This window comes from Microcaecilia unicolor, chromosome 10 (genome assembly GCF_901765095.1).
Source record: "Microcaecilia unicolor chromosome 10, aMicUni1.1, whole genome shotgun sequence".
Taxonomy (NCBI): Eukaryota; Metazoa; Chordata; class Amphibia; order Gymnophiona; family Siphonopidae; genus Microcaecilia; species Microcaecilia unicolor.
In genome coordinates this window covers 205,870,249-205,897,283 of record NC_044040.1, presented here as the reverse complement: position 1 = coordinate 205,897,283, position 27,035 = coordinate 205,870,249, and the positions used below count along the sequence as shown (strand labels likewise).

Here is a 27,035-nt window from a genome sequence, read left to right as displayed (position 1 = left end):
ATGGAGCCATCTTGTGACGTGAATAGGAGTGTTCGTGTACTTGGAATGTTGGACTGTGAGTCAGGAGAACCTCATGGCAGGATATGAGGATAAGAATTCATCAGCTGTCTGATCCTGAGCATGCCACGTTATCTCTGTGCCTCAGCATGTCCACCTGTAGTTGGCTAATGCTAATAATGGTGGTATTGTTCCCTTTTCTCATTTTCCCTTTGGAAGCTTTCATACAGTTGAAGTGCCTGAAAGGTGCTGAGTTCACCCACCCAACATGTGGTAATGTTCATTACATACTACCCAACAAAACTCATTTGAATGCAGTTTGAATGATCTTCATTAATCCCATAATAAAAATGTGCATATGTGCTTTGTTTGTTTTCCAATTTTAAGTCAGGTTTTAGAGTTTTTTTGATTGGAGTGCCTTATGTGATGATGTGACTATTTCTAGATCTGCAAGAATAAGAGATCACCGAATAACGGTATATTTCAAATGGCTACATCGTACACCCTGCTTTTGAGAGAGGACAAAGTTTTAAGCACAAAATAACTATATTTCTGGGTTTCTTTCTCTTGCTGTGTGTGTGATTATATATCTCTATATATCGATCTGTCTATTTATATTAGCACTTTTAAACCTCCCATAGAAATTATTGTAACGTCCATAAAGATGACTAAATGAGCCCAAACATTGTGGGGGAGGAGGCAGATGGAACTGGACCATGGTTCTATTGGTCTGTCAGTTTAATACAATGGTCTGACTACAAAGGGCCTGCGGCAGCTCCAGTTGATTCAGAATGCAGCAGCAAGACACATAGAAGGTTGCAAGCGACAAGAGCACATCACACCATTTTTGCAAAAACTTCATTGGCTACCAGTACAATACATATACTGCAGCGGGACATGTTTATCCACTCCTACCCTAGCTGAGATGATACTTAACCATCTCTCTGACCTCATGTGAACCTTTATTCAATCAGTCACCTTACTTTCTAACTCTGCTGCTCCCCAGTATCTCTCCACACTCGTCCTTCCCTACACCCCTACCCGTGCACTCCACTCCATGGATAAATCCTTCTTATCTGTTCCCTTCTCCACTACTGCCAACTCCAGACTTCGCGCCTTCTGTCTCGCTGCACCCTACGCCTGGAATAAACTTCCTGAGCCCCTACGTCTTGCCCCATCCTTGGCCACCTTTAAATCTAGACTGAAAGCCCACCTCTTTAACATTGCTTTTGACTCGTAACCACTTGTAACCCACTCGCTTCCACCTACCCTCCTCTCTTCCTTTCCGTTCACATTAATTGATTTGATTTGCTTACTTTATTTATTTTTTGTCTATTAGATTGTAAGCTCTTTGAGCAGGGACTGTCTTTCTTATATGTTTGTGCAGCGCTGCGTACGCCTTGTAGCGCTATAGAAATGCTAAATAGTAGTAGTAGTAGTAGTAATTCTTACTACTTTCTTACCCATCTATATGTTACAACTTTGCCTTACCCTTCACTATCAGTTATAATGTTCTATTACATATTGTGTTGGCATTGCAAATAGTATACCATGCCATACTTTGTATTGTTAGTTGAATATTTTTACTGCTGTAATTGCCTATTGCTCATGTTTGATCTATTCTTACTGTACACCGCCTTGAGTGAATTCCTTCAAAAAGGCGGTAAATAAATCCTAATGAATAAAATAAATAAATACTTTGTTGAAAGTGGCCTTAGATGAAGGTGAGAAAATAGGTGCAAAATTGAAAAGTATAAACAGGATTTTTACGTATACAAAATGAGACTTGGTTTTGTCATGTGCAGCAACATGGTCATTGCAAAATTCTCATTGCTCTGGGGTGTGATTTTGAGATGTGATCCACTGTAGAGGTGGACAAGAGTTTCTGCCCTAAGGGCCACATTAGAGGATTTTGTCTGATCCACCGGACAGTGAGCAGGGGATTCACACCTTGAAGAACATTGGTAGTTATAATAGCTCAGGTTACAGCTTCCGAATGCTTTAGGACCTTTTGGGTATATCAGTTGTTTTTTTTGCAAATTTAATCTAATAAAATGTAAGTCGCGGGCCTAGAAGTATTTGTTTTCTTCCTTCTCCTCCTTAATATTCTTCTTAGCACTCAAATAGTTCCCCAAAGACTTCCAACTCACCATACAGAGGCTGCAACTCCCAAGAAAAACCAGTGACCACTTCTCTGTCTCATCATCATTACCACCACCGCTATTGCTGCTGCTTCCACCTCCTTCTAATAAGGATACACAGCATTATATCAAATGAAATTAAACTAAACTAAATGGGGAATATCTGTCCGTTGCTCACCTTTCCTGGTTAGGAAGCTTGAAGATGGAGATTGTTAAAGTGTGGTAAAAGGTGGGCTGTTTTGCCCATATATAGAAACACTAGTAAAAAAGCCCCGTTTCTGATGCAAATGAAATGGGGGCTAGCAAGGTTTTCTTCAGAGTGTGCATGTGGGAGTGTCTGTCCCTGCCCTCTGCCCTCTCTCCCTCCCCCCTCCGAGTCCAGTCCTTCAGTGTTAAGTTTCCTGCTGTTCTGTGTTACAGAGAGAGTGAGGGCATCTCTCTCCCCTCCCCCTCTGAGTTCTTCACTGTTACAGAGAGAGGGATTTCGTGCAGTGCTGTCTTCCTTCACTCATGGGGAAACCGGATATCTCTGGCGCTTCACACTTCCGGCTGGAGGCTTCATAGAACGTTGGTCTTGCCTTTTATATATATATATATAGATGATGATCCCCTAGCGGTAGTACCACAAGATTACCACTGGGGGTTGCTGGCTGTATTTTGAACCTGGTGCTGGCAAGGGCAGGAGCGACTGGGGATTGCTCCTGCCTGGCCCACTAGGGACCAGGAGTTCTCAAAGGTAGGCCTGGGGGACCTTTGGGAGGGTGGAGGAGCTTGGAGGGGGTTCTTCGGTGGAGGTTTCAGCACTTGGATGGCCTTCAGGTTGGAGGTGGCAACAGGAGGAGGGTTTGTGCTTGGTGAGGGAGTGCACTCAGGAACCAGCTTTTTTGAATTGTTGCCGGCCCCTTTAAGAGCCCAGTGCTCCTGAGATAGCAAAATAACCTTTTTTCCTGCTATAATGCAGCTTGTGGTGTGCACCTAGTGTTCACTGCAAACTGTGTTATAGTATTTACATAGTAATAAGTTACTTTGCATGCATTTGAATGAGTTGCATCTTATTACCATGTGCTCTACAGTGACCTACTACTACTACTTATTATTTCTATAGCGCTACTAGACATACACAGCGCTGTACACGACCTAAATGAAACAAAACAGGTTAGGGCACCAAAAGCAGTGTACAGCACTTTAAAACCTGGTTCTTTGAGAAAAGCTATGGGTTGAACGTTGGCTGAGTATTTTGAGTATGTGAGAAATGTTATGAGCTGAATGCTGGAAGAATATTATTTTTGCTTAAGGTTTGATACAGCTTTAATGGTTGTCTACATTGTATTAGCAATGTATTGTTTATTTTTATTGTAAACTGCTTTAAAACCCTCGTTGTGTTAAGTGGTATATAAGGTCAATAAATCAAATAAGAAATTAACATATGTTAAAGAGTAAATGACATAGGTGACTGCCCTAATCCTCCTTAGTAATTACCCCGTAAGTATCAATATGAGACTCTGTGTGTGTGTGTTTGTTTGTTTTTTTCCTTGGAAGGGTTATGCAAATAAACTGCTTGCTCCCTTGATGGATGGGATAGAGGAACAGGCTGGCACTCCCGGAAGCATGGCTGTGTGTCCTCATGCAGGGTTACTGGTGGCAATGAGGTACTTGCTGGTTTTTCTTGGGAGCTGCAGCTGCTCGGTTGTGAGTGTTGGCCCCAGGCCACAAACTGTCATGCTGCTCTGTGCTGCTCAAAAGCTAGGAACGGACCAGATTTTGCCAACTGCTAGTCTGCGGTGTAGAATCTGTTCCATCTATATCGAATCAGAGAGAGTACGGACTTATACCAGATGCTGAGATCAGTGCACTTAATAGTCTGGTTCCGTTATTCTGAACTGAGAGCCTTTGATTGTGGGCCAGCATAATGTTGAATCAGAGAGAGTACGGACTTATACCAGATGCTGAGATCAGTGCACTTAATAGTCTGGTTCCGTTATTCTGAACTGAGCGCCTTTGATTGTGGGCCAGCATAATGTTGACCTCCTTGTGTAAAGTATGTTAGATGGAGAATGTCTGTAATAATAATAGGCACCAAAACAGATTATTTGATAGAGTCTGTCGGTTCTAGTGGTTGGTTGATTTATTTGTGGTGATTTCATCATATAATATTTTCTTTGTACACCATTAGACCAGTGTTAGTTTCCTGTGACCATGCATGTGAAATTCAGAGTAATAATTCTGTCTCGTTGGGTGTTATATGCACACTGAGGTGATGGGGGGCTGGCAAAGGGTAGAGCCATATTAATAGTGAGGGGAAGGGGATCATTTTAGCATTAACACCTGCAATATTTTGGGGCGGGATTCGGGGTGCTGCCCATCTTGACTACATCAAACCATGCCTGTGTTGTATCCCTGCTGATTCTTCCCTAATCCGTGTGGAATCGTAGATCCTCACCAAAAACCTATTGACAATTCCTGCAATTTTCAAAAAGATGGTAAATAAATCGTAATGAACATGACAAGGCTTCACGCCACACTTCAGTGTTATAGCCCCATCTGTTTGACCTTCTACATTTAGACCATTTCTATATGCGGGCAGTTCAAACCCAGCTCTTTGCCCAAGCCTTTGGCTCTTGTATATACTTTTGTAATACATTTCTCAAATGAAGGCAGTGGGCTTCTGGTTGTGGGCAGATGCAGATATACATATGATGATCTCCCCCCCCCCCCCCCCCCCCACTTATCTGTGATGATAGTGTAATTGTTATAGCTTTGCTTCAGTTGAAGCACATTAGATCAGTAAAGAATTTATTCAACCTGGTTGCGTTCCGCATTTTTCTTCACCTGTTTGTCGTAACCTGAATTGATTATTGCAGTGTTCTGTTGAGAGGCATCTATGACTCCGTTGTTGCGTAATGAGCACTGGCTTCCAGTGGAATACCGTATGACGTGTGAGGAGAGACTTGCTGAACTAAACTTGTATACTCTGGAGGAAAGGAGAAACGGGTGATATGATACAGACGTTCAAATATTTGAAAGGGATTAATCCGCAAACGAACCTTTTCCGGAGATGGGAAGGTGGTAGAACGAGAGGACATGAAATGAGATTGAAGGGGGGCAGACTCAAGAAAAATGTTAGGAAGTATTTTCATGGAGAGAGTAGTGGATGCTTGGAATGCTCTCCCGCGGGAGGTGGTGGAAATGAAAACGGTAACGGAATTCAAACATGCGTGGGATAAGCATAAAGGAATCCTGTGCAGAAGGAATGGATCCTCAGGAGCTTAGTCAAGATTGGGAGGCGGGGATAGTGCTGGGCAGACTTATACGGTCTGTGCCAGAGCCGGTGGTGGGAAGCGGGACTGGTGGTTGGGAGGCAGGGATAGTGCTGGGCAGACTTATATGGTCTGTGCCAGAGCCGGTGGTGGGAGCCAGGGGTAGTGCTGGGCAGACTTATACGGTCTGTGCCAGAGCCGGTGGTGGGAGGCGGGGATAGTGCTGGGCAGACTTATACGGTCTGTGCCAGAGCCGGTGGTGGGAGGCGGGGCTGGTGGTTGGGAGGCGGGGATAGTGCTGGGCAGACTTATACGGTCTGTGCCAGAGCCGGTGGTTGGGAGGCGGGGCTGGTGGTTGAGAGGCGGGGATAGTGCTGAGCAGACTTATACGGTCTGTGCCCTGAAGAACACAGGTACAAATCAAAGTAGGGTATACACAAAAAGTAGCACATATGAGTTATCTTGTTGGGCAGACTGGGTGGATCGTGCAGGTCTTTTTCTGCCGTCATCTACTATGTTACTATGTATTATATACAAAAATCCTCTGTTGGTATTTCAGGTGTTACACTCAGGTGCCCCCACTTTCATGCTTTCTCACCCGACGTCTTATGTTCCTTCCCGAACTTTGTGTTCCAGTCAACAGTCTTTGTTGACAGTGCCTCCTTTCTGAGAGGTGCCTTTGGACACATTCAGGAAGTTAATGTTCAGTATAATGGGGCCTTCCTTGTGGAATGGTCTCCCACACGTTGGGTACCGAAGATGCCCTTCCCAAGTTTCAAGCTATGCTGAAAGTGCATTTGTTTCGCTCAGCCTATAGCCCTCTGATTGTTTTGGCTAGGACAGATTTCAAAGCGCACCAGAGCCTGTAGATTGTAGACTGTGGCTTATGATACCTTTCTTATCTTTTCCTCCTCTCTTTTCCTTCCACGATTATGAAATGGCATTCTTTTCTGTTTCGTATTAATTTTTTGATTGTACCTGCTTCGATGGCATGTCCTTAAGTGAAATATCAAGTGTCACCTTGAACCGTCATTGAACCTTGAACCTTTGCATTTTCGTAAATGTGGTGAGCTGAATGTTTTTTTTACTGTTCATAATTTCTTTTAATTCTAACAGAACAAGTTGAAATCATCGCAAAAGGACAAAGTTCGACAGTTTATGATCTTCACGCAATCTAGTGAAAAGACTGCAGTAAGTTGTCTATCACAAAATGACTGGAAGTTAGATGTTGCCACAGACAATTTTTTCCAAAATCCCGAGCTTTATATACGAGAAAGTGTTAAAGGAACATTGGACAGAAAGAAGTTAGAGCAGCTGTACAACAGATACAAAGGTGCGTATCATGAACTTTCAGTTTTATGGTTCCTTGGTGCTTATAAAATAATTGAACAACGAAGTGGTCCTTTGATGAAATCGTGGAGGACTTGAGATTGGAAAATAGAAAGGCATCATCTGAAGACATCAGCGCATCATAGTCCTAAAGCATGCCCACTGTGCAAAAAGTATGTTTTCTCAGTAAGCTGAGCAGAGAGGAGCTGTCGATGTATTATAGCCTGAGAAAGGCAAAGGAAGGTGATTTTAGCTTTGATCATAGAGCTGTGACGCAGATCAAGATTTGTTTGATTGCTCTGGATTTTATGCAGTGCCTCGTGTGCCGCTGAGAGCTTCTGGGTGGGATAGGCAACTTTAAAATGGAGCTAATTAAAGAAATTTTATTGGTGGGACTGGTTATACCGACGAAGCTTTCAACATTTTTCAATCTGTAATATGTCGTCAGGGATGACTGAGAAATCAGAATTCAGAAATGAATCATAATTCACTTGACGTTAATCATTAATGAAAAGCGATGTGCTAGTTCTGTTGCTGTATTTTCATATAGTAAGGAGCTTGAGGACATAGTATAAACGGGAGCGATATATGTATTCATACTGTATTTTAGAAAGCATTTTGCGTAATGAAGAATTACATAGCTAAAAGCAGGGCTGCCTTATGTGTAGAGCAGCATGCTAAGGAAGAATGAGCTGTATTGAGCCCTTTATTCTTAGAGCCATATTCTGGGGTAGTTTTTCCGCCTAATTCTGATTTAGAAGCAGTATATGCACCTCATAATGTTCTGTCCACAATTTTATATGAGGGAAATTTTACAAAAAAACAAAAAGTCACACAACTGCTTACAAAACAGTAGATAAAAAACAACAAAGCAGTGGAATCAAATGCATTTGATTCCACTGCTATGAGGGAAATTTTGACTGTAGAATGAGAAAAAAAATTAAATGAAATAGTAGTCCTTTCTATCTATTATTAATCTCTCTGGGTTTGATTATTCAAAATGATTTAAAAGGCCAGGAGAGGCTCCTGAGCATTTAAAGCACCTGCCGGGGCTAACTGGGCATTTTCACTGGCACTTAACCAGGTAGTGCCGCTGAAGCCAAAGCCAGATACTTTGGGACTGTTCTGGGGGCAGATTTGGCACTTAACTAGTTAAAGCTAACCGCATAGATAGGACTGCCTTGCAGTCCTATCTTTTATGCAGTTCTGTATAGCCGGTTAAGTGCGAAATATCGCACTTAACCAGCTATATTTTGAATGGCTCTGTATACCCTGGAAATTCAGTGCCAGAGCGTAGACATGGCCTGGCATTGAAGTTCCAGTATAATGTCAGTGGCTGTCAGCAAAATGCTGATCGCCGCCAGCTGAGTAGCGGAGTCTTTGCGTTGATATGTGACTATGAACCAACTTCATTTTTCAGTCATTATCACCAGGGTTACCTTTATTCTGTATCAATTAAGTGCGTTAAGGCCCAACATGAGGCATTTCAGCAAACGTCTGCTTCAGCAGCAACTTACGCACTCAATTTTGGTGTAGCTACTTTAGAGTAAACTAGAATCCACTATGATATGTCTGTAAAGTATCCCTTTAATGATTTTGTTCAGGTTTAGCTGATTCAGCCTACTGAAGTCAAGAAAGATGGAAAACTCAGAATCCAAAGAGTAAATGATGATTAGTGGTATCTAATGTGGAATAGCTGCTGATGTTATTCCCCCTCACAGTTGCCACAATCCTGGCTTCTGGTTTGCTGCTTTCATACTCTGTTTTCTAGAAGTAGGGCACACAATAATTAGGAAGAAAAGAAAAGTAAAATTGGCTATTGTGATCAGATAATCCCGGGACAGAGAAGTGACGGAAAAAGACACGCAGCACGTGGAACTGTTGCAGGCCAGGATGGATTGGACTACTGAGGGCTGGAGGAAAGGTTCCTGTAGGTTACTTTTGGCCCGCAGGCATAGCTTGCCCACCTGAATGCAAGAAGAGCAAGGCAGTAGAGGTGATCAGCACGTTTGAGTGTTTTGGAAAAGAAAAAGAGGCAGGTAGAGTGAGATGTATCAAGAGTTAGGGCATGTATTGCTCAGTGAAGGTTTATGAGGAGTGGTGTGATTACAGGATGTCTGAAGGCAGATGAAATAGTTCCAGTAGAAAGTTAGTGAGATGTGTCAGGTGAATGGGATGACTGCAAGGAATATAAAAATGAGAAGTTGGGTTGGAACTGGGTAAGAGGAACAAGTGAGTTAGAGAAGATGGAAAGGTTCCTCATCTGTGATTTCAGAAAAGGAAGTGGGGGAGATGAGGGGAAGGCTGGTAGAGAATTCAAGGTTAAATCTGTGAACCTTTTTATGGACGAAGTCGGGTAGAGAGCAGAGGAGAGAGATCAGCGTGGCAAAGGGATTTGACAGACATAAGCTTGCTTGGTGGGTGTTAGAGCAGACTTGAAAGTAGATAAACATGAATTTGAATATACAAAGTCAGCAGGGAACGAGAGTATAGCCAGAGACATTCTGCAGCACTGATGTAGGAAAGTAGGAAACAAACTCTAGAGGTGAAGTAAGGCTGGAATTTGCATACCTTACAGGATGGAGAAGGGTTGGTAAGAGTGTTTAGAGCTGAATAAAATAGTGTAACAAGGAACTGCATTATCTACTATAGGGTTGAGGAGGAGAATAGAGAGAAGCCAGTAGCGGAGAGGATGCAAGAGTCGATATCTTGAAGACTCCTAAAAAAGCTGGTGATTAAATGGATGAGATTGTAGGGGGTGGGGGGAGAGTGGTTAAGTGTGATACTTACCGGATGATGGAGAGAGCAACTAGTACGGCAGATAAAGACCACATGGCTTATATAGTATACACAGGCAATGACCTTGCTAGTAATTTGGGGTAGTGGAGCAAAATTGAAAGTAAAATGAGGATATTGAGGCAAGGAGCTTTGAGGGGAAAAACAAAATAGTTATCGGCATGTTAAATTTAAAGCTTCAGAAATAAGAGCAGGGGCAGGTGGGACAAGGAAGAAGGAAAGCTAGAGTTGGAAGTTGACTAGAGAGATGCAGGGGAGCATATCAGTGGAACAGTATATGGGATAATAGGGTTACGTAGATAAGCTATTAAAGTTGAGAGTTGCCTTGAGGGCCAAGATTGGGGATATCTCCAGCTGATAGTGTATGGGGGAAGGAAAGAGAAAGGGATTTTGGATTTAGCTCACTCCGTTTCCAGGAGTAGCTTAAGACGAGTTACATTCGAGGACAGTAGGTATTTTCATGTCCCCCAGAGGGCTTACAGTCTAAGCTTGTACCTGAAACCCTGGAGGGTTAAATGGCCTGCCCAGGGTCACAAGGAGAGTCAGTTGGATGGAGGTGGTATGGCAGGAGTGGTGATGGATGGGTATGAGAGTAAGAAATCCTTAAAACTTGAGAGCAACAGTAGAATGACTAAGGAGAGTGTAGAAGAGGGCAGCAGCGTACATAAGATTTGGAATGCTTTGCAGTGGGGAAACGAAGCATAATGGAGCCGTAGGATGCAAATAAAAGAAGAAATATTGCTGATGTAGTTGGATTGTTTTGGTGACAAGTGGAGTTTTTCTTTTTTTGTGTGTGCACCACTTGGTCTGATGCTCTAGGGACTGCATGGTGGCAGCCAAAAGCCCAATGGATTGCAGCTTCCTTAGCCAGTTTAGCTAGGAAAAGAATGTGGATGTTGCTGAAATCAGCCCGGTACGACTTCTGTTGTCCTAGGAGTGTAAGATGTTAGAGCTGAAGCCTTGATCAACTGTGGCATTTTCATTTGTCCACAGCTGAAGCAGCAGGGAAGACGTACGCTGATGAACTGCAGCATCCTTAGTATCTTTTGCCCGATTATAGGGCTGTGGTTTTCTTTTCTTACTTTTTGTTCAAAAAAAATGGATATTAGCTTTATAATTAATTGCATGTCTCCAAATTTCTTTTTGCCCTTTCTGACAGCAAACTCAGAAGTGAACTTCTGTTTTGCACCTAGTACATGTTTCCCTTCAAATTCCTGTCCATCACAACTCTCAGTTGTTTCAACTAATAATTTTTGTCTGGCAACTGGGCTTTCCATGAGCGGTGAGCTGTTCATTTAGATCACATGATGGGCTTCAAACTGGCTTGGACATTTTTATCCAAAAGTCTCATAGCTATAATTACCACAAATGATATTCTGCTTCCTTGGCAAAACTTGTGTGAGTGATTAATATTTTCTATCCTTACAACTTGTATGCCTTGTGTACCCCAGAAAATCTGTAAATAGAAGCCCTAGCATAATTGAGCATGTGTTGTTGTTACATTTGTACCCCGCGCTTTCCCACTCATAGCAGGCTCAATGCGGCTATCAGTCAAGCTAATCTCTCCATGTTAAATGGGTCCTTATTATAGGCAGAGATCAGCTCTGTTTGACCACTGAATTGTGAAAAGTTTATACAAAAGGGGGAAATTTTCAAACAGCCAGCTTATAGTCCAGGCCTTCAGGTCCTTTGTACCCATAGTCTATGTTCCCGAGTTTCAAAGGAATAATAGCCATGTTTTCCCTATTAAAATTGCCCACAGGTAAACAGAACCCAACCTTTGCACGTGTGCTTTTTTTCTGCAGGCAGAAAAAAAAAGTTTAGAGGGTTGAAAATTCAGTATAAACTCATTGTTTTCCAATCCAGTCCAAGAGCTCTGTCCCTCAGTCTGGCTAGAAGCCAGAAACTCTGCAGCTCCTTTTAGCTGGATTCAATGAGGGCAGCTGTTGGACAACTTATTTACCCAGGTAAACAGTGACACCCAGGCAGGGCCGTGCCAAGGGTCTGTGGCGCCCCCCCTGCAGATGATCAGTTGGCGCACGCCCCCCCCCCCCCCCCGCAGACGAACAGTTGCATGCCCCCCCCCCCCGTGAAGGTGATCGCTGCCCTCCTGCTCCCTGGGCCATGTCCCAACTGCCCGCCCTCTTCTCCCCCCCCCCCCCCCCCAAGATCCCTTTTAAATTTACCTCTGGCAGCGAACGAAGGCGCAGCGTCAGTGAAGGAGGCGACGCTCCCGACATCTCTAGTCTTCCCTTCGCTCAATGTCCCGTCTTCTTCTGATGTCATTTCCTTGATGTCAGAAGAAGGCGGAACACTGAGCGAAGGGAAGACTAGTAGAGACGTCGGGAGCGCCGCCTCCTTCACTGACGCTGCGCCTTCGTTCGCTGCCGGAGGTATATTTAAAAGGGATCTTGGGGGGGGGGGGGGGAAGAGGGCAGGCAGTTGGGACATGGGAGAGGGCGAGGTAAGCATGGCGTGGCGGGGCGCCCCCCCAGAGGACGGCGCCCTCCTGCCATGCTTACCTCGCTTACCGTATTGGCACGGCCCTGCACCCAGGTCAATTTCAAAGCTAAGTTGTACTGTAGAAATGTTGTGAATACATCCTTGCCAGTGACTGCCATTGGAGTTCTTTTATCTCAAGTGGTTAACCTACAACACTGCTTTCCAGTTATATTGCAGACCTCTCCCTTGTGTCTTTGCTTTGGAGTTGTGGGGGATGGGGAGGGTAATAGTTTTCCAGGAATTCATTGTCAGCGCGGAACAATTTTGCAGAGCACTTTCATATTCATAGGGTATCTTGAGGCACTGCCGTTGGGCTTTTTCATTTATATTTTATTTTCCATAGATCCTCAAGATGAAAATAAAATCGGTATAGATGGTATTCAGCAATTCTGTGATGATTTGACACTTGACCCAGCCAGTATTAGTGTACTAATCATTGCATGGAAATTCAGGGCAGCGACACAGTGTGAATTCTCAAAGCAGGAGTTCCTGGATGGAATGACAGAACTGGGGTAAGTAGGCAGCGCAGTTTGTATGTGACGTGACTGACGAGGCATGTAGCGAGCCCAACATACAAGGGCTTCTCTTGCTAGTATTTATAACTTTTCAAGGCCAGGGCTTCCCACTTCGTATGGAAAATATGAGGCCTGATTTTATTAAAGCTTTTTCTCATCCTGTGTCTATGTGGGAAAAGGCCTCCAGTGATATGTAAGAGTTCTTTTTTTTTTTTTTTTTTTTTTTAAGTGATACATATCCATAAAGAGAGTGGAGAAAGTGGAAACACAAGTAATTTTCAGAAACAAAAAAAAACACTGCTTGTAAGCTGGAGCTTTCAGGTCATTACTGTAAAAGATACCCGGCATAGGAGAGCTTTTAGCTATTTACATAGTAACGTGGAGGGGCGTAATCAAACGGCGCCGGCCGTCTATATGGACGGCCATCTCTAAGGCCGGCGCTGTAAAGAGGTGTCCCGAACCGTATAATCGAAACAAGATGGCTGGCCATCTTTCGTTTCGATAATACGGTTGGGGCCGGCCAAATGTCAGAGATAGCCGGGTTTGAGATGGCCGGCATCGGTTTTCGCCGATAATGGAAACCGATGCCGGCCATCTCAAACCCGGCCAAATCCAATGCATTTGGTCATGGGAGGGGCCAGCATTCGTAGTGCACTGGTCCCCCTGACAAGCCAGGACACCAACTGGGCACCCTAGGGGGCACTGCAGTGGACTTCATAAATTGCTCCCAGGTACATAGCTCCCTTCCCTTGGGTGCTGAGCCCGCCAAATACCCCACAAAACCCACTCCCCACAACTGTACACTACTACCATAGCTCTTATGGGTGAAGGGGGGCACCTACATGTGGGTACAGTGGGTTTTGGAGGGCTCCCATTTACCACCACAAGTGTAACAGGTGGGGGGGGGGGGTGGGGGTGGGCCTTGGTCCGCCTGCCTGAAGTGCACTGCAGTACCCCCTAAAACTGCTCCAGGGACCTGCATACTGCTGTCATGGAGCTGGGTATGACATTTGAGGCTGGCAAAAAATGTTGTTTTTTTTAAGGGTGGGAGGGGGTTGGTGACCACTGGGGGAGTACAGAGAGGTCATCCCTGATTCCCTCCGGTGGTCATGTGGTCAGTTCGGGCACTTTTTGGAGGCTTGGTCCTAAAAATAAATGGACCAAGTGAAGGCGAAGTGCTCGTCAGAGCCGGCCTTTTTTTTTTCCATTGTTTGGCCGAAGCCAGCCATCTCGTAACCATGCCCCCGTCCTGCTTTCCGTACCCTGCTGAAACGCCCCCTTTAACTTTGGCCGGCCCTGCGACAGAATGCAGTTGAAGCCGTCCAAAATCAGTTTTCGATTATACCGATTTGGCCGGGTTCAGGAGATGGCCAGCCATCTCCTGATTTGTGTCGGAAGATGGCCGGCCTTCTCGTTCGAAAATAAGCAGGATAGTAACATAGTAGATGACGGCAGAGAAAGACCTGTATAGTCCATCCAGTCTGCCTAACAAGATAAACTCATATGTGCTACTTTATATGTATACCTGACCTTGATTTGTATCTGCCATTTTCAGGGCACAGACCGTAGAAGTCTGCCTAGCACTAGCTCCGCCTCCCAACCACTAGCCCCACCTCCCAGCCACCAGTGCTGCCACCCAATCTCTGCTAAGCTTCTGAGGATCCCTTCCTTCTGAACAGGATTCCTTTATGTTTATCCCACGCAATGATATTTCTACTAATAAATTCTCTAAAGACCAGATCTATCAAGGTTTTTATTTTCTCATAGTGGCAGAATGGGTGAACCCTTTGGATAAATGAAGCCATACTTTTGAGTTGACTGTTGCAAGACTCTTGCCAATGGATTTAAACCTGATCAGAGTAGGACAGAAGTCATCACTGACCATTACAGACACCAGTGGCTGGATTGAAACATTACACCCTTCTGCCTGACACGGACACGTTTTTATTCTGCTGTTAGGGGCCATTCTAACAGTTCAGCACATTTTCATTTCTGTTTTCATTTCTGTCTTAGTTTATCAGCCATCTTGATTTCTTCTCACTGGTAAAAGAATGAGATGCTATGACATCGGCACAGAATCTGTGGGGGGAGGGGAAATGATATGTAACGTAATAATCGGTAGATGGAGACAGAATTTAGCCTTTGATATTTCTTTCTAAGAGGAAATCTTAAATCCAGCAAGAAACAGTTGAACTCATTTGCATGTTTGTTTATTTTGAATAGATGTGATAGCATAGAAAAACTAAAGGCCCAGCTCCCAAAAATGGAACAAGAGCTAAAAGAGCCAGGAAGATTTAAAGATTTTTATCAGTTTACTTTCAACTTTGCAAAGAATCCAGGGCAAAAAGGTTTAGGTATGTATTCCTGCAAATGTCGGCACATGCAAAATTGCTGAGAAATTTGAGTGTGTACTCTAATGTGTAATGAGATGTTTTATATTTGTGCAGAGTGTTTTGGTCTCACCTAAACTAGGGAGCTACAATTTCCCGTTCTCCAACCAATATTGAAATTCTGTAGTACTCTCTTTAATTGCGTTCCCAGATGCTCCTGTAGTAAGCGTGTGAAGTTAACATCCTTATTTATTGTTTTAAAGGTAGTAGAATTATGGATGACTTGAAACGTGCAGGAATGATCTGTAGCTAGTTTTTGAGCCTTGATCATTGGTGCTCCTACTTTCAAATTTGTAGGCTGCACATCCAGAAACAATACAGAATTAATATTTTATGTAAACCATGACTTTTCTAGTATAAAATAAATTGTGCATTGATAAAAAGCAGCTAATGCTCTTTCATATTTCAGAAATGCTTTCTTTTAAGTTTACCTGAAATTCCCATGGATTATATCCAGCACCACCGTACATGGCTTCAGTGGAAAATTTGGGGCATAAACCTGCAGGCTGAGGCTTATGAAGTGTAGTGATGCCACTAAGTAGATGTACAATACTAGCTGTTCCAGTCTCTGGTCATGGACGATTGCTTTCGTCTAGTGAGACTTGAGGAAGGTCAGGTAGAGGAGCACAAATTAAAAAGGAAGAACAGTTCATATGACACTGACACAACTTAAGAAAGTATTTCCCCTTCACCCAACTTGTACGTTTTTGATCTGATTTATAAAGTTGTTTTTCATCATTTTGTGTCCAGGGGGTGGGGTTCAGGTCCGCTTTTCCCTTTGTGTCTTCATGTTTGTGATGATTTGTTTTAAATTTGCAGATTTAGAAATGGCCATTGCCTACTGGAACTTAGTACTAAATGGGAGATTCAAATTCTTAGACTTATGGAATACATTTTTGTTGGTAAGTTGAAGATACGTAACTGGAATGTTCAGTTTACTTATTTGCGTTTTCGAAGGTACTAATTCATTATGCTGTACACCACTTTGGGTGAATCCCTTCATAAGGGCAGTTAATAAATAAAGATCACTTCCAAATATGTATACTCATCTACAGTAAATTCAAATTACTTGCAACAAAAACGCTGTAGAGTTCCAATTACCTGCTGCTCTAGGGACATATTAAAAAATATGTCTTCTTCATTGCTGCTGATTTGATGTGAAGAAGACGACAAAACACCTGGTGACCTCCGTGTTTTCCCTTGAAAAAGCCGGTGGGCGAATTGGGTCCCCGTTAGGAGCAATGAGATCGGGAGTGGAGCAGCTGAATTTAATAAAAAGCTAAGTGCCTCATTTGTCATTTTTGGGCGGTGTTAGGTGATTTGATTTTTTGAATAAGGTGAAAGAAAATATATAATTTTCACTAAATATGCACAAAATGAGGTTTTGGGCCAGTGATGATACAATAACCTATAGAGTGTTGTGAAGTTATCAGCGACCAATTTGCTATAGCACTCAGGCCGTTTGAGGTCTTTTCCTCCTTATTATCTGTTTTTTTAGTATGTGCTAGAGCAGCAGACAATTGGAACTGTACACTGTTTTTGTTGCAGTTAATAAATAAATTTTTCCCATTACTTCTGTGTATTACTGATTACTACTACTTAACATTTCTAGAGCGCTACTAGGGTTACGCAGCGCTTTACAGTTTATTTATTTATTTATTTATTGCATTTGTATCCCACATTTTCCCACCTTTTTGCGGGCTCAGTGTGGCTTACAATAAGATATGAATAATAGAAATACATTTGTAACAACTTGAATATGGAATACATTGTACAGAGTTGTGTGAGACATTCGATTATCATTGGGAATATAACAATGGGACATCAACATAGAAACATTGGGAGGAGACAGTGGGACAATTGATTACAGGATGAGGGATCTGAAGTGGATGTATGTTGCATTGGTGAACAGTGAGTATGGACTCTATGTGTTTTGGTTCTTTCCGTAAGTTTGTTCAAACAGGTACGTCTTCAGTAGTTTTCGGAAGGAAGCTTGTTCGTTAATCATTCTTAACAAAGAAGGACAGTCCCTGCTCAAAGGAGCTTACAATCTAAAGGACGAACATGATTGAGATCATGTTAGTTTTTTTTTGGACTTATAAAATGTCCAGAAGCCCATCTCATCCTATAAACATGGACAAAACCCATCCTTCACTCTCCTTCCCAAAGGCCTTTCCCCTGTGGTCCAACCTGACTAGGCCAGGACAACACAAGAGTAGAGCTGATAGATTATTCTTTTCTGACCTGCTCCTCCTGTCGCGTCTCTTTCCTGTGCATGACAGATCAGCTGTATGAACTTTGGGGATTTTACGGAGCACCACATAGCCTAAAATTGAGTAGTAAGGCTGGTGGATTGCTGTGAGAACAGTGAGAGAATAGATTGCTCTTACCAAGCACTGTTGAGTATCTTCATGCGGTGACCCTGCTGTATAAAATCTATACTAAATCTCAGTAAGGCAACACTGCAAATCAAGTATGGCTGGAAGAAAACAAACTATTCATACTTGGTAGCATATCGTTCTGTGATGGCCCCCCAGTCTTTGGAATATTCTTCCTTTATATATTCGTCGACAGGATTCCCTGGCCAAATTTAAGACTGAAGTAAAAACGTTTTTGTTTGAAGCTGCCTTCTCTTGACCTTTTCCTTTTTAGCCAGGAGGGGAGGGGGTTGGGATTGTCAGCATGGCAGAATGACCTGGATGTCTTTGTGTGAAATGTTTTGTACTCTTTGCTCATCGTTCCTTTCTGAATGGAATTCTCTTTAATATTTATTATGTAGATTTATTTTTTTGATTACGTAAACTGCTCAGACAGTTCTGATGGGGCGGTATAACAAAGTAAATAAAGAACCTTGAAACTTAGGTGCCCGTCCTCAGCTTAAAAACAAAGTAGTGATAGTGGAGATACTGCAGACGGAGAAAATATTTTCACCGTAAGGATGTTTGTTTATGGACCTATTGCAGGAGAATAAACCACAGAAATGAATGAAAAAGCTGACTGCAGATAAAGAGGATAGAGTGTACGGCCACTTTTTTTCTACAACCCTTTGTACATTTTACACCTTATGAAAGGGAAGGGAACTGGGACTTGACATACCGCCTTTCTTGGGTTTTTGCAACTACATTCAAAGCGGTTTACATATGTTCAGGTACTTATTTTGTACCAGGGGCAATGGAGGGTTAAGTGACTTGCCCAGAGTCACAAGGAACTGCAGTGGGAATTGAACTCAGTTCCCCAGGATCAAAGTCCACTGCACTAACCACTAGGCTACTCCTCCACTCATTCCACCAATAAGAGCCAACCTCATCAGTGATGTCACAATGGCTTGATTGCCCAATACAGTTCCCCAGGATCAAAGTCCACTGCACTAACCACTAGGCTACTCCTCCACTCATTCTACCAATAAGAGCCAACCTCATCAGTGATGTCACAATGGCTTGATTGCTTGGCTCACTTCTGATACTGTGATGTCATAAGGGAATGGGAAATGGGACTTGATATACCGCCTTTCTGAGGTTTTTGCAACTACATTCAAAGCAGTTTACATATATTCAGGTACTTATTTTGTACCAGGGGCAATGGAGGGTTAAGTGACTTGCCCAGAGTCACAAGGAGCTGCAGTGGGAATCGAACGCAGTTCCCCAGGATCAAAGTCCACTGCACTAACCACTAGGCTCAACAGGTGTTGAGATGAGCATTAGCAGTATATCTGAGAGACTGAGATAATCTACAACATAACCCTGGGACATTCCTATCATGGCATACACAGAGCTAACCCATCCCACCAGATTAAGTAAACTGTGCCAGGAAAGAGATTGGAATCAGGACGAGCAGGCTGGAGAAATGCTGGGCTGTAGAGGGACTTCAAGATGTGGGAGGTTAAATGCCAGGCTGCTGAGTTTGCTTTCTTGTTCACCAGCTCTGAACAGGCTGGGCTGCAGATGAGGGGGGATAGATGGGGAAGGGGGAAAGAGAAGCACCGAGGGCAAGGAAAATTGGGGAGATAGCAGAGATTCAAGGACTGAGTGGGTGGAGGGAGAGTGCTAGGAATCTGGGTGTGGGCTGGTGAGGTGTACGGGGAAGGTTTGGTCTGGGAGATTGAGTTGGGAGGGTTAGTTGTGGAAAGGGGAAGGAGGACTTGGTGATTGAGTCAGCAGAGATGGTGATTGATATTGACTGCGTTGAGGTGTTTACCAAAGTGGCTCAAATACAAGGAGGTAGTCTTACATTTGAAGCTGTCTTTTATTCAGACTAGTACGGTATGTTAAAGCTTCTTTGCATGACTAAAATGACTAGTTTTGACGTGTAAATAGCTGATTACATGGAGATGTCTACCAGTGTGAGATGAGGTAGGAAGTTCTTGTGCATAGCTGAAAGGTATGGGGGAGGGGCTTTTAGGTAATGAGAGAATGTTCAGTATATTTTGATATCCTGTGAAGCTCAGGATTAGAGCTGGTCTTTAACATTTACTTAGCTGAGTAATACAGTGTGCTTTTCCCCACTTCCTAGGAACATCATAAACGATCAATACCCAAAGATACATGGAACCTTCTTTTAGACTTCAGTGCGATGATAGCAGATGATATGTCTAACTATGATGAGGAAGGTGGGTTTTCACTCCAATTAATTTGCTATCATTTTTCTGTTTTTTTTTCCATGCCTTATAGATTTTTTGACAAGCATCAAGTGGTCTTATGTGTCTTACTGCAGTATACTCTTAACACATTCTGTATTTATTTCAGTCTATTTTCAATAACAATCTAAAGAGATGTTAAAAAGATCCATTCTGAAACTCTCATACATTTCAGACAATGTCTCTTCTCAGTGGTAAGAAATGCCAAGAATTTTGATAGATGTTTCTGCTCCCAAAGCACATGGGCATTTTTGAAAATCAGACTTACTCATACGGTCTGTTCCAGAGCCGGTGGTTGGAGGCAGGGATAGTGCTGGGCAGACTTATACGGTCTGTGCCAGAGCCGGTGGTGGGAGGCGGGGATAGTGCTGGGCAGACTTATACGGTCTGTGCCCTGAAGAGCACAGGTACAAATCAAAGTAGGGTATACACAAAAAGTAGCACATATGAGTTATCTTGTTGGGCAGACTGGATGGACCGTGCAGGTCTTTTTCTGCCGTCATCTACTATGTTACTATGTTACTCCATAACAGGATGGAAGGTCTGAAGTGTGAGGTCATAAGAACTTGAATGGTGTGATGGATCAGACCAGCGGTCCATCCAGCTGCATATCTTTTTTCTGATAGCGTCAGTTACGGATTACTGGAAATACCCAGCATATCCCAGTGGAAAAGTCTATTCTCTGTTGTTCACTGCCAGAAGTAAGAGCAGGAATGCCAAGTCTGTGGTTAATTGGCCTGTCCTCCAGGAGCCTAGCCAAACCCTTTTTAAATTCAGCAATATTACTAGCCAAAACAACAGCCTCCAGTATTAAATTCCACCACTTGACTGTGCACGGACTGATAAAATGCTTTCTTAAATTTATTTAAAAATACTATCCATATAGTTCTGTAGTCCTAGTGTTTGAAAGGGTAAATAACTGTTTGTTGTGTTATATGTTCTCTGTTATTATAACCCACTGTATCCCCAAATCAGGGTTCAGAGTAGGAGTACACTTAAAAAAAAGAAAAAACGATCTACATCAAAAAATTGGGATGCTGATACAACAATGATATAGCTATAACAAAGCATTTTCTAATGAATAGTTACAATAGAAGATATTTTCTAAGAGGTCCTTTAACTAAGCCGCGTAGGTGCCTATCAGGCTTATTTTCGAAAGAGAAGGATGCCCATCTTTCGACAAATTGGAAGATGGGCGTCCTTCTCACAGGGTCACCCAAATCGGCATAATCGAAAGCCAATTTTGGGCATCCCCAACTGCTTTCCATCGTGGGGACGACCAAAGCTCCCGGGGGTGTATTGGAGGCATAGCGAAGGAAGGACTTGGGCGTGCCTAACACATGGGCGTCCTCGACCCATAATGGAAAATCCAGGATCAGGCACAGGTCAATACCAGGCAGCAGACAGAAGCAAATCCAGAATCAGGCGAAGGTCAATACCAGACAGCAAACAGTAGAAAATCCAGAATCAGGCGAAGGTCAATACCAGGCAGCAAACCGTAGAAAAACCCAGAAGCACTGCAACTACTCAGAGAACTGAATAGAAGCCGAAGCATGGGAGGACTGGTGGCCTGGCTTTAAATAGTACAGGAATTAGGCCCAAACATGTACAGCTGTCTTCAAGATGGCTGCCCCAAACAGAGACACCCTCAAGCCCAAACATGGGCTTCCTTCCTGCGGCTGCCCAACACCAAGATGGCCGCCCCCTCTTAAGATGCCCACCTCTGAGATGGCCACCCTCTCCTGGATATGCCCAAATCCAAGATGGCCGCCATCTCTTCAGATGCCCATACCTTGCGCAGGCAGGGAACATGACACTTAGGACATGCAGGAATGGAGTAAGAAATGCATTAGGTTGATTAGAAAATGTACTGATACCCACAGAAAAGAGGAGATGCAAGTGTCTGTGAGTATATTTTTATGACAGTTTTCAAAATGAAAATCCACACACCTATTTACCTTTTGAAAACTGATTTAAAATTCATAGGTAAAAAGTGTAAAAATTGCCATATTAGGATTATTTTTTGCTATGTGCATTACTTTGCACTTGTGAGACCATCCAGCTCATTTTCGAAAGAGAAGGGCGCCCATCTTTCCACACAAATCGGGAGATGGGCTACCCTTCTCTCAGGGGCGCCAGAATCGGCATAATCGAAAGCCGATTTTGGGCGTCCCCAAGTGCTTTCCGTCGCCGGGACGGCCGAAGTTCCTGGGGGCGTGTTGGAAGGGTAGCGAAGGTGGGACAGGGGCGTGCCGGGGTGTGGTTAAGAGATGGCCGGCTGCGGCCAATAATAGAAAAAAATGGACGTCCCTGGCGAGAATGTGGTCCACTTTTTTTGGTCCCTTTTTTTTTTAGGTCCAAGTCACAAAAAAGTGCCCGAACTGCCCAGATGACCACCAGAGGGAATCGGGGATGACCTCCCCTGACTCCCCCAGTGGTCACTAACTTTAAGAACTTTTTTTGCCAGCCTCTATGCCAGCCTCAAATGTCATACTCCGGTCCATGACAGCAGATCCCTGGAGCAGGTTTAGTGGGTGCAGTATTCTTCAGGCAGGTGGACCCAGGCCCATTCATCCCCCCCCCCCCCCCCCATTTATTACACTTGTGTTGGAAAATGGGAGCCCTTCAAAACCCACCAGAAACCCACTGTACCCACATGTGGGTGCCCCCCTCCACCCCTTAGGGCTATGGTAGTGGTGTATAGTTGTGGGGAGTGGGGTTTGGGGGGGGGGGGGCTCAGCACCCAAGGTAAGGGAGCTATGCACCTGGGACCAATTTGCCAAGTCCACTGTAGTGCCCCCTAGGGTGCCCGGTTGGTGCCCTGGCATGTGAGGGGGACCAGTGCACTATGAATTCTGGCCCCTCCCACGACCAGATGCCTTGAATTGGTTCATTTTTGAGATGGGCGCCATCGGCCCATCTCTAAATCCGGCGATCTCAGCATTTAGGTCGAGATTTGGGCGCCCCCAACCATCTTTTCGAAATGAAAGATGGACGCTCATCTCGTTCGAAAATACGGTTGGCCCCATCCCTTCGCCGCACCGTCCTCGGAGATGGGCGCCCTTAGCGATGGGTGTCCCTGTTCGGAAATGCCCCTCCATGCATCTAAATAGAAGATAAAATTTAATGTGTACAAGTCCCCTCTTCCCAACTACTCATAATCTGCTCATGTTGTAATAAATTTGAATAATTTTCCCTAAGACAGATCCTTGGGGCATTCCACTATTCACTTTTTTTGTACTGGGAAACCTGACCATGTAGGGGGCCTTTTACTAAGGTGTGCTAAATGCTGAGATTCCAGTTATATTCCTATGAGCGTCTCGGCATTTACCGTTGGCTGACTTTTAGCGCAAGCTAAAAACGCTAGCGCACTTTAGTAAAAGACCCTCTTAGGGAGGTAATTATCAACATGGGCTACCGTTAAGATGTAATATTTTCCCACTGGAGTTAACCGTAAAATAGAACATCTTAACAGTAGCCCAGGGTGATAACTTCCCCCATTAGACTTACTCTTTGTTTTCACTGTAAGAAATTGCCTCATATCCCATGACTTCTTAATTTATTGAAGAGTTTCTCATGAGGGCTTTTAGCAGATCTCTTCTGAAAATCCAAATACATTTCTCCTTCAAAGATTTCTAATAGATTAGTTTAGTTTGACATTATTTCTCCTTTCGTAATTTTGATTTGCTTTATTGATTATATATACTGCTTAACACAACCAGGGTTTTAAAGCAGTTTACAATAAAAATAAACAATACAGTGCTAATACAATGCAGACAACCATTATAGCTGTATCACAACTTAAGCAAAAATAATATTCTTCTAGCTTTCAGCTCGTCATGCTGGCTCTTCCCCATTAAGTCTTATTTATCCATATGCCCAGTAGCTTTGTTCTTAATAGTAATTTCTATCATTTCACCTTGTACTGATGCCAAATTCACCGATCTGTAATTTCCTTGGTCACTCCTGGAGCCCTTTTTAAAAATTGGCATTGTGTTAGCTAATCTCTTTTCCTGAAATGCAGCAGCACATTTTCATGACAGGATAGAGGTCTGCAGTTTCATATTTGAGTACTTTCATACCTCTAGGGTGAATACCAACAGGTCCTTGTGATTTATCGCTAATTAGTATGACAGTTTGCTCTAGCACCTTGTCTAGATTCATAGTGACTGCTTTAGTTTCTCTGAATCATCAACAAAGAGTGGTTTTGGTGGAACAGTCACTCTCGCTGTAGCCTTATCCTCCCTGAACTCCCTTGGATACTCTGGTCATCTTATAATTCAACTAATTCCATCGTAGGCTTCTTATTTTTGTTGTACTTGAAAAACTGTTTATTATTTATTGCCTTTGAGCAAGTCTCTTCTCAAAATTTCTCTTGGCTTGCCTTATTAATGTTAACATGCAATTTACCAGGGCATATGTTGTTTCCTGTCTTTCTAGTTATGTCGACAGTAATGGTGGCTTTCACAACCCTATCTAGTTACGTTGGCAGTTGTTTGGCTGTCTTTTGACTTTTGTTTAATTTATGGAATCCATTTTGTCTGGGCTTTCAAAATAGTTTAAAATACCATCTCTGTGTCTGAGGAAAACATTTAGGACCGAATTCAGTAAATGGGGCCCAGTTGAGCACTCTTTGTAGAATAGAACTTAGAGTTGATTCCTGCTTCCAAATTTGGGCACCGGTATTTACACCAGCTGAAACCTGGTGTAAATGCCGGCCATGGGAATGGCACTATTTCTCTATAACTCCGTGCACAGTTTTTTTTTGAACACCCTTGCCCGGTCCCTTTTGAATTGTGTGCTAGGGGATTTATGCACCCAGGAAGATGCATGCGCAACTATTTATTTAATTCTAATTAACTAACAATTGTTAAATATCAATTTTTATTGCATTTAATTAGCTCATAAGCCAATTTATTTTTAATGCACATCTTTGATCAGCACCCAACTTTGGGCTCCATATATAGAATACGGTGGTTAACCCTCACAGTGGCTTATTTTAGTTTGCTTTCTTCGTTTTGTCATTGTTTTCCTTTTAGTAAATGTTTTTACTTAGATTTTTCTGGCAGTTATCAAATTTGATTGCCTTAAGATCACTGTTACCAAGCAGCTTGTCTACAATTATCCTTAGATCAGGTCCTGTATTCTGCTGAGAATTAGAAGTAATTATTTATGGTTTCTATGAACTTTACATCCCTAGCAGGCCCTGAGGAGACATTCACTCAATCAATAATGGGGTAATTGAAGTCTCCAGAAAATTAATTATCTACCTACTCAAAATTAATGTTGTAAAGTTTCTACCCACCAAAAACAAACTATGGGGCTGATTTTCAAAGCACTTAGACTTAGAAAGTTCTGTAAGTTACATTGTAACTTTATAAGTCTAAGTGCTTTGAAAATATTTCTTTAAATCATCCAGAATTCAATATATTTTCAAATTTATTAAAAGTGGGAAAGAAGACCTCAGTAAAAAAAAAAAAAAATGCTCTCAAACAGCACATGTGATCAAGGTTTAAAGCTATTGTTTGTATTTTGTTACTGAATGCTATTGTTGGTATGTTTTATGCATTATAAAACATCTCCAAAAAGCAACAGATTGGAGCAAGTCTATCATTAGTCTAAAAAAACTCGACTGTGGCAAAATGCAAAAACCTAACTTTAAAAAGGTCATTCAAAAAAAGGCACTGGTAGAAACTAAAAGCAACACAAATTGTGAGAAGGTAAAATTAAGATCCCCAATTTACTGCGAAAATATACCAACATGCTTTTATTTAAATTAATTTTTCAAATTAAAATAAAAGACTATGCTATGATCTCAAAGAAAGAGTACATAACTAAAGCAACCTGTTAATATATTTTATGAGCAGAACCCCAAATATAATCCAACAGAGGCCTCTGGTTCACAATTCTGCTACATCAGGGCAGCTTGTACATTTCTTCTCAAAATTAACATGGCTTCCAAAGCTTGGATGGGGGAGGGGGGCTATGAGCTTAGAAGGAGATCGGGTGAAAGCTGGAGGGGGCTCAGTCACGGAGAGACTGGGCAGGGGGTCTATGAGCCATAGAGAGACTGGGTAAAGGCTGCGAAGGGAGTGGGTCTATGAGCCACAGAGAGACTGGATAAAGGCTGGGGTGGGAGGAATTCTGTGAGCCACAGAGAGATTGGATGAAGGCCGGGGGGGATGGGTTTCTATGAGCCATAGAGAGACTGGAGAAGGCTGGGGAGGGAGGGGTTCTATGAGCCACAGAAAGACTGGTTCTATAAGCCACAGAGACACTGGATGAAGGCTGGGGAGGGAGGGGGGGTCTGGGAGCCCCAGAGAAACTGGATGAAGGCTGGGGAGGGAGGGGGGGTCTGGGAGCCACAGAGAGACTGGATGGCTGGGGAGGGAGGGGGTCTGGGAGCCACAGAGACTGGATGAAGGCTGGGGAGAGAGGTGAGTCTGTGAGCCACAGAGAGACTAGATGAAGGCTGGGGAGGGAGGGGGGGGGGGGTCTATGGGCCACAGAGAGAGTGGGTGAAGGATGGGGGAGGGGGCATAAGCCACAAAGAGATTAAGTGAAGGCTTCATGGGGTTATATGAGAGAGAGATGAACAGAGACTGATGGGGACCCAGACCATGGTGATGATAGGTCAAGCAAAGAGGTAGTGTGGCTCTGGTCAGGGCAGTGTTATCACACAGCTGACAGCATGCTTTGGAAAGGGCTGGCTTCTGCCAGTGATTTGTAGAGGCATCTTAAGGGACTGATTTACTAAAGTTTCTTTGCCCACAAACACAGAATAGGAAAAAAGAACTGTTGCTGATCTGGGAGGATCATCCATGAACGTCACTCAGGACAGTGTTGGAGGGGTGGGGAAGGAGAAATGAGAGAGGTCTGCTGTTGGTTCCTAGATTTAATGAAAAATTGTCAAGGCCTGTCTTAGCACCTCTTATCTGTTCCTACAGATAAGTTACAGGTTTACAATATCTTTTAGAAGACCTGAAAAGAATCCTGTTTTGTCCAGAACCAAAATGGAGAAAACGGGTATTTTTCAGGTTGCAATACTCTTTCAATGAAGCAATATGAACAATACACAGTGTACCTGAATGTAACTTCACCTTCAGCTACTACTGAAAAGGTGTGAGCAAAATCCAAATAAATAAACAAACAAACATACAGAATTATACAAAAGTAGTGGCTATAGTTTTGAGGCCCATAGGTATGAAGAAAGGACAGATTTGGTCTGAGAAGATCACACTATCATTATTATTTGTTAATATTGGTCTTCTAAAAGATATTACAAGCCTGTAACTTTTATCTTTATTTTATTCTACAAACGTAAGTAATCATTGGCTTTATTTTGTGTATTTCTCTTTTTTTTTTCTAGGAGCATGGCCAGTTCTTATTGATGACTTTGTGGAATTTGCACGCCCTCAAATTGCAGGGACAAAAAGTACAACAGTGTAGCACTAAAGAACCTTCTAGAATGTACA

At 43.1% G+C, this 27,035-nt stretch overlaps 1 protein-coding gene across 2 annotated transcripts in view; it reads left to right on the top strand.

Annotated features, from left to right (window-relative positions):
• DCUN1D1 (defective in cullin neddylation 1 domain containing 1) overlaps nucleotides 1–27,035 on the top strand; it is a 36,759-nt gene extending 9,724 nt beyond the window's left edge. For both annotated transcript variants that reach the window (XM_030216025.1, XM_030216024.1), the window contains exons 2-7: nucleotides 6,512–6,728; nucleotides 12,366–12,534; nucleotides 14,761–14,891; nucleotides 15,747–15,829; nucleotides 19,437–19,533; nucleotides 26,930–27,035. In XM_030216025.1, the coding sequence (XP_030071885.1) occupies nucleotides 6,512–6,728; nucleotides 12,366–12,534; nucleotides 14,761–14,891; nucleotides 15,747–15,829; nucleotides 19,437–19,533; nucleotides 26,930–27,009 (777 nt within the window). In that variant the 3' untranslated portion in view covers nucleotides 27,010–27,035. The remainder of the gene's footprint in view (nucleotides 1–6,511; nucleotides 6,729–12,365; nucleotides 12,535–14,760; nucleotides 14,892–15,746; nucleotides 15,830–19,436; nucleotides 19,534–26,929) is intronic.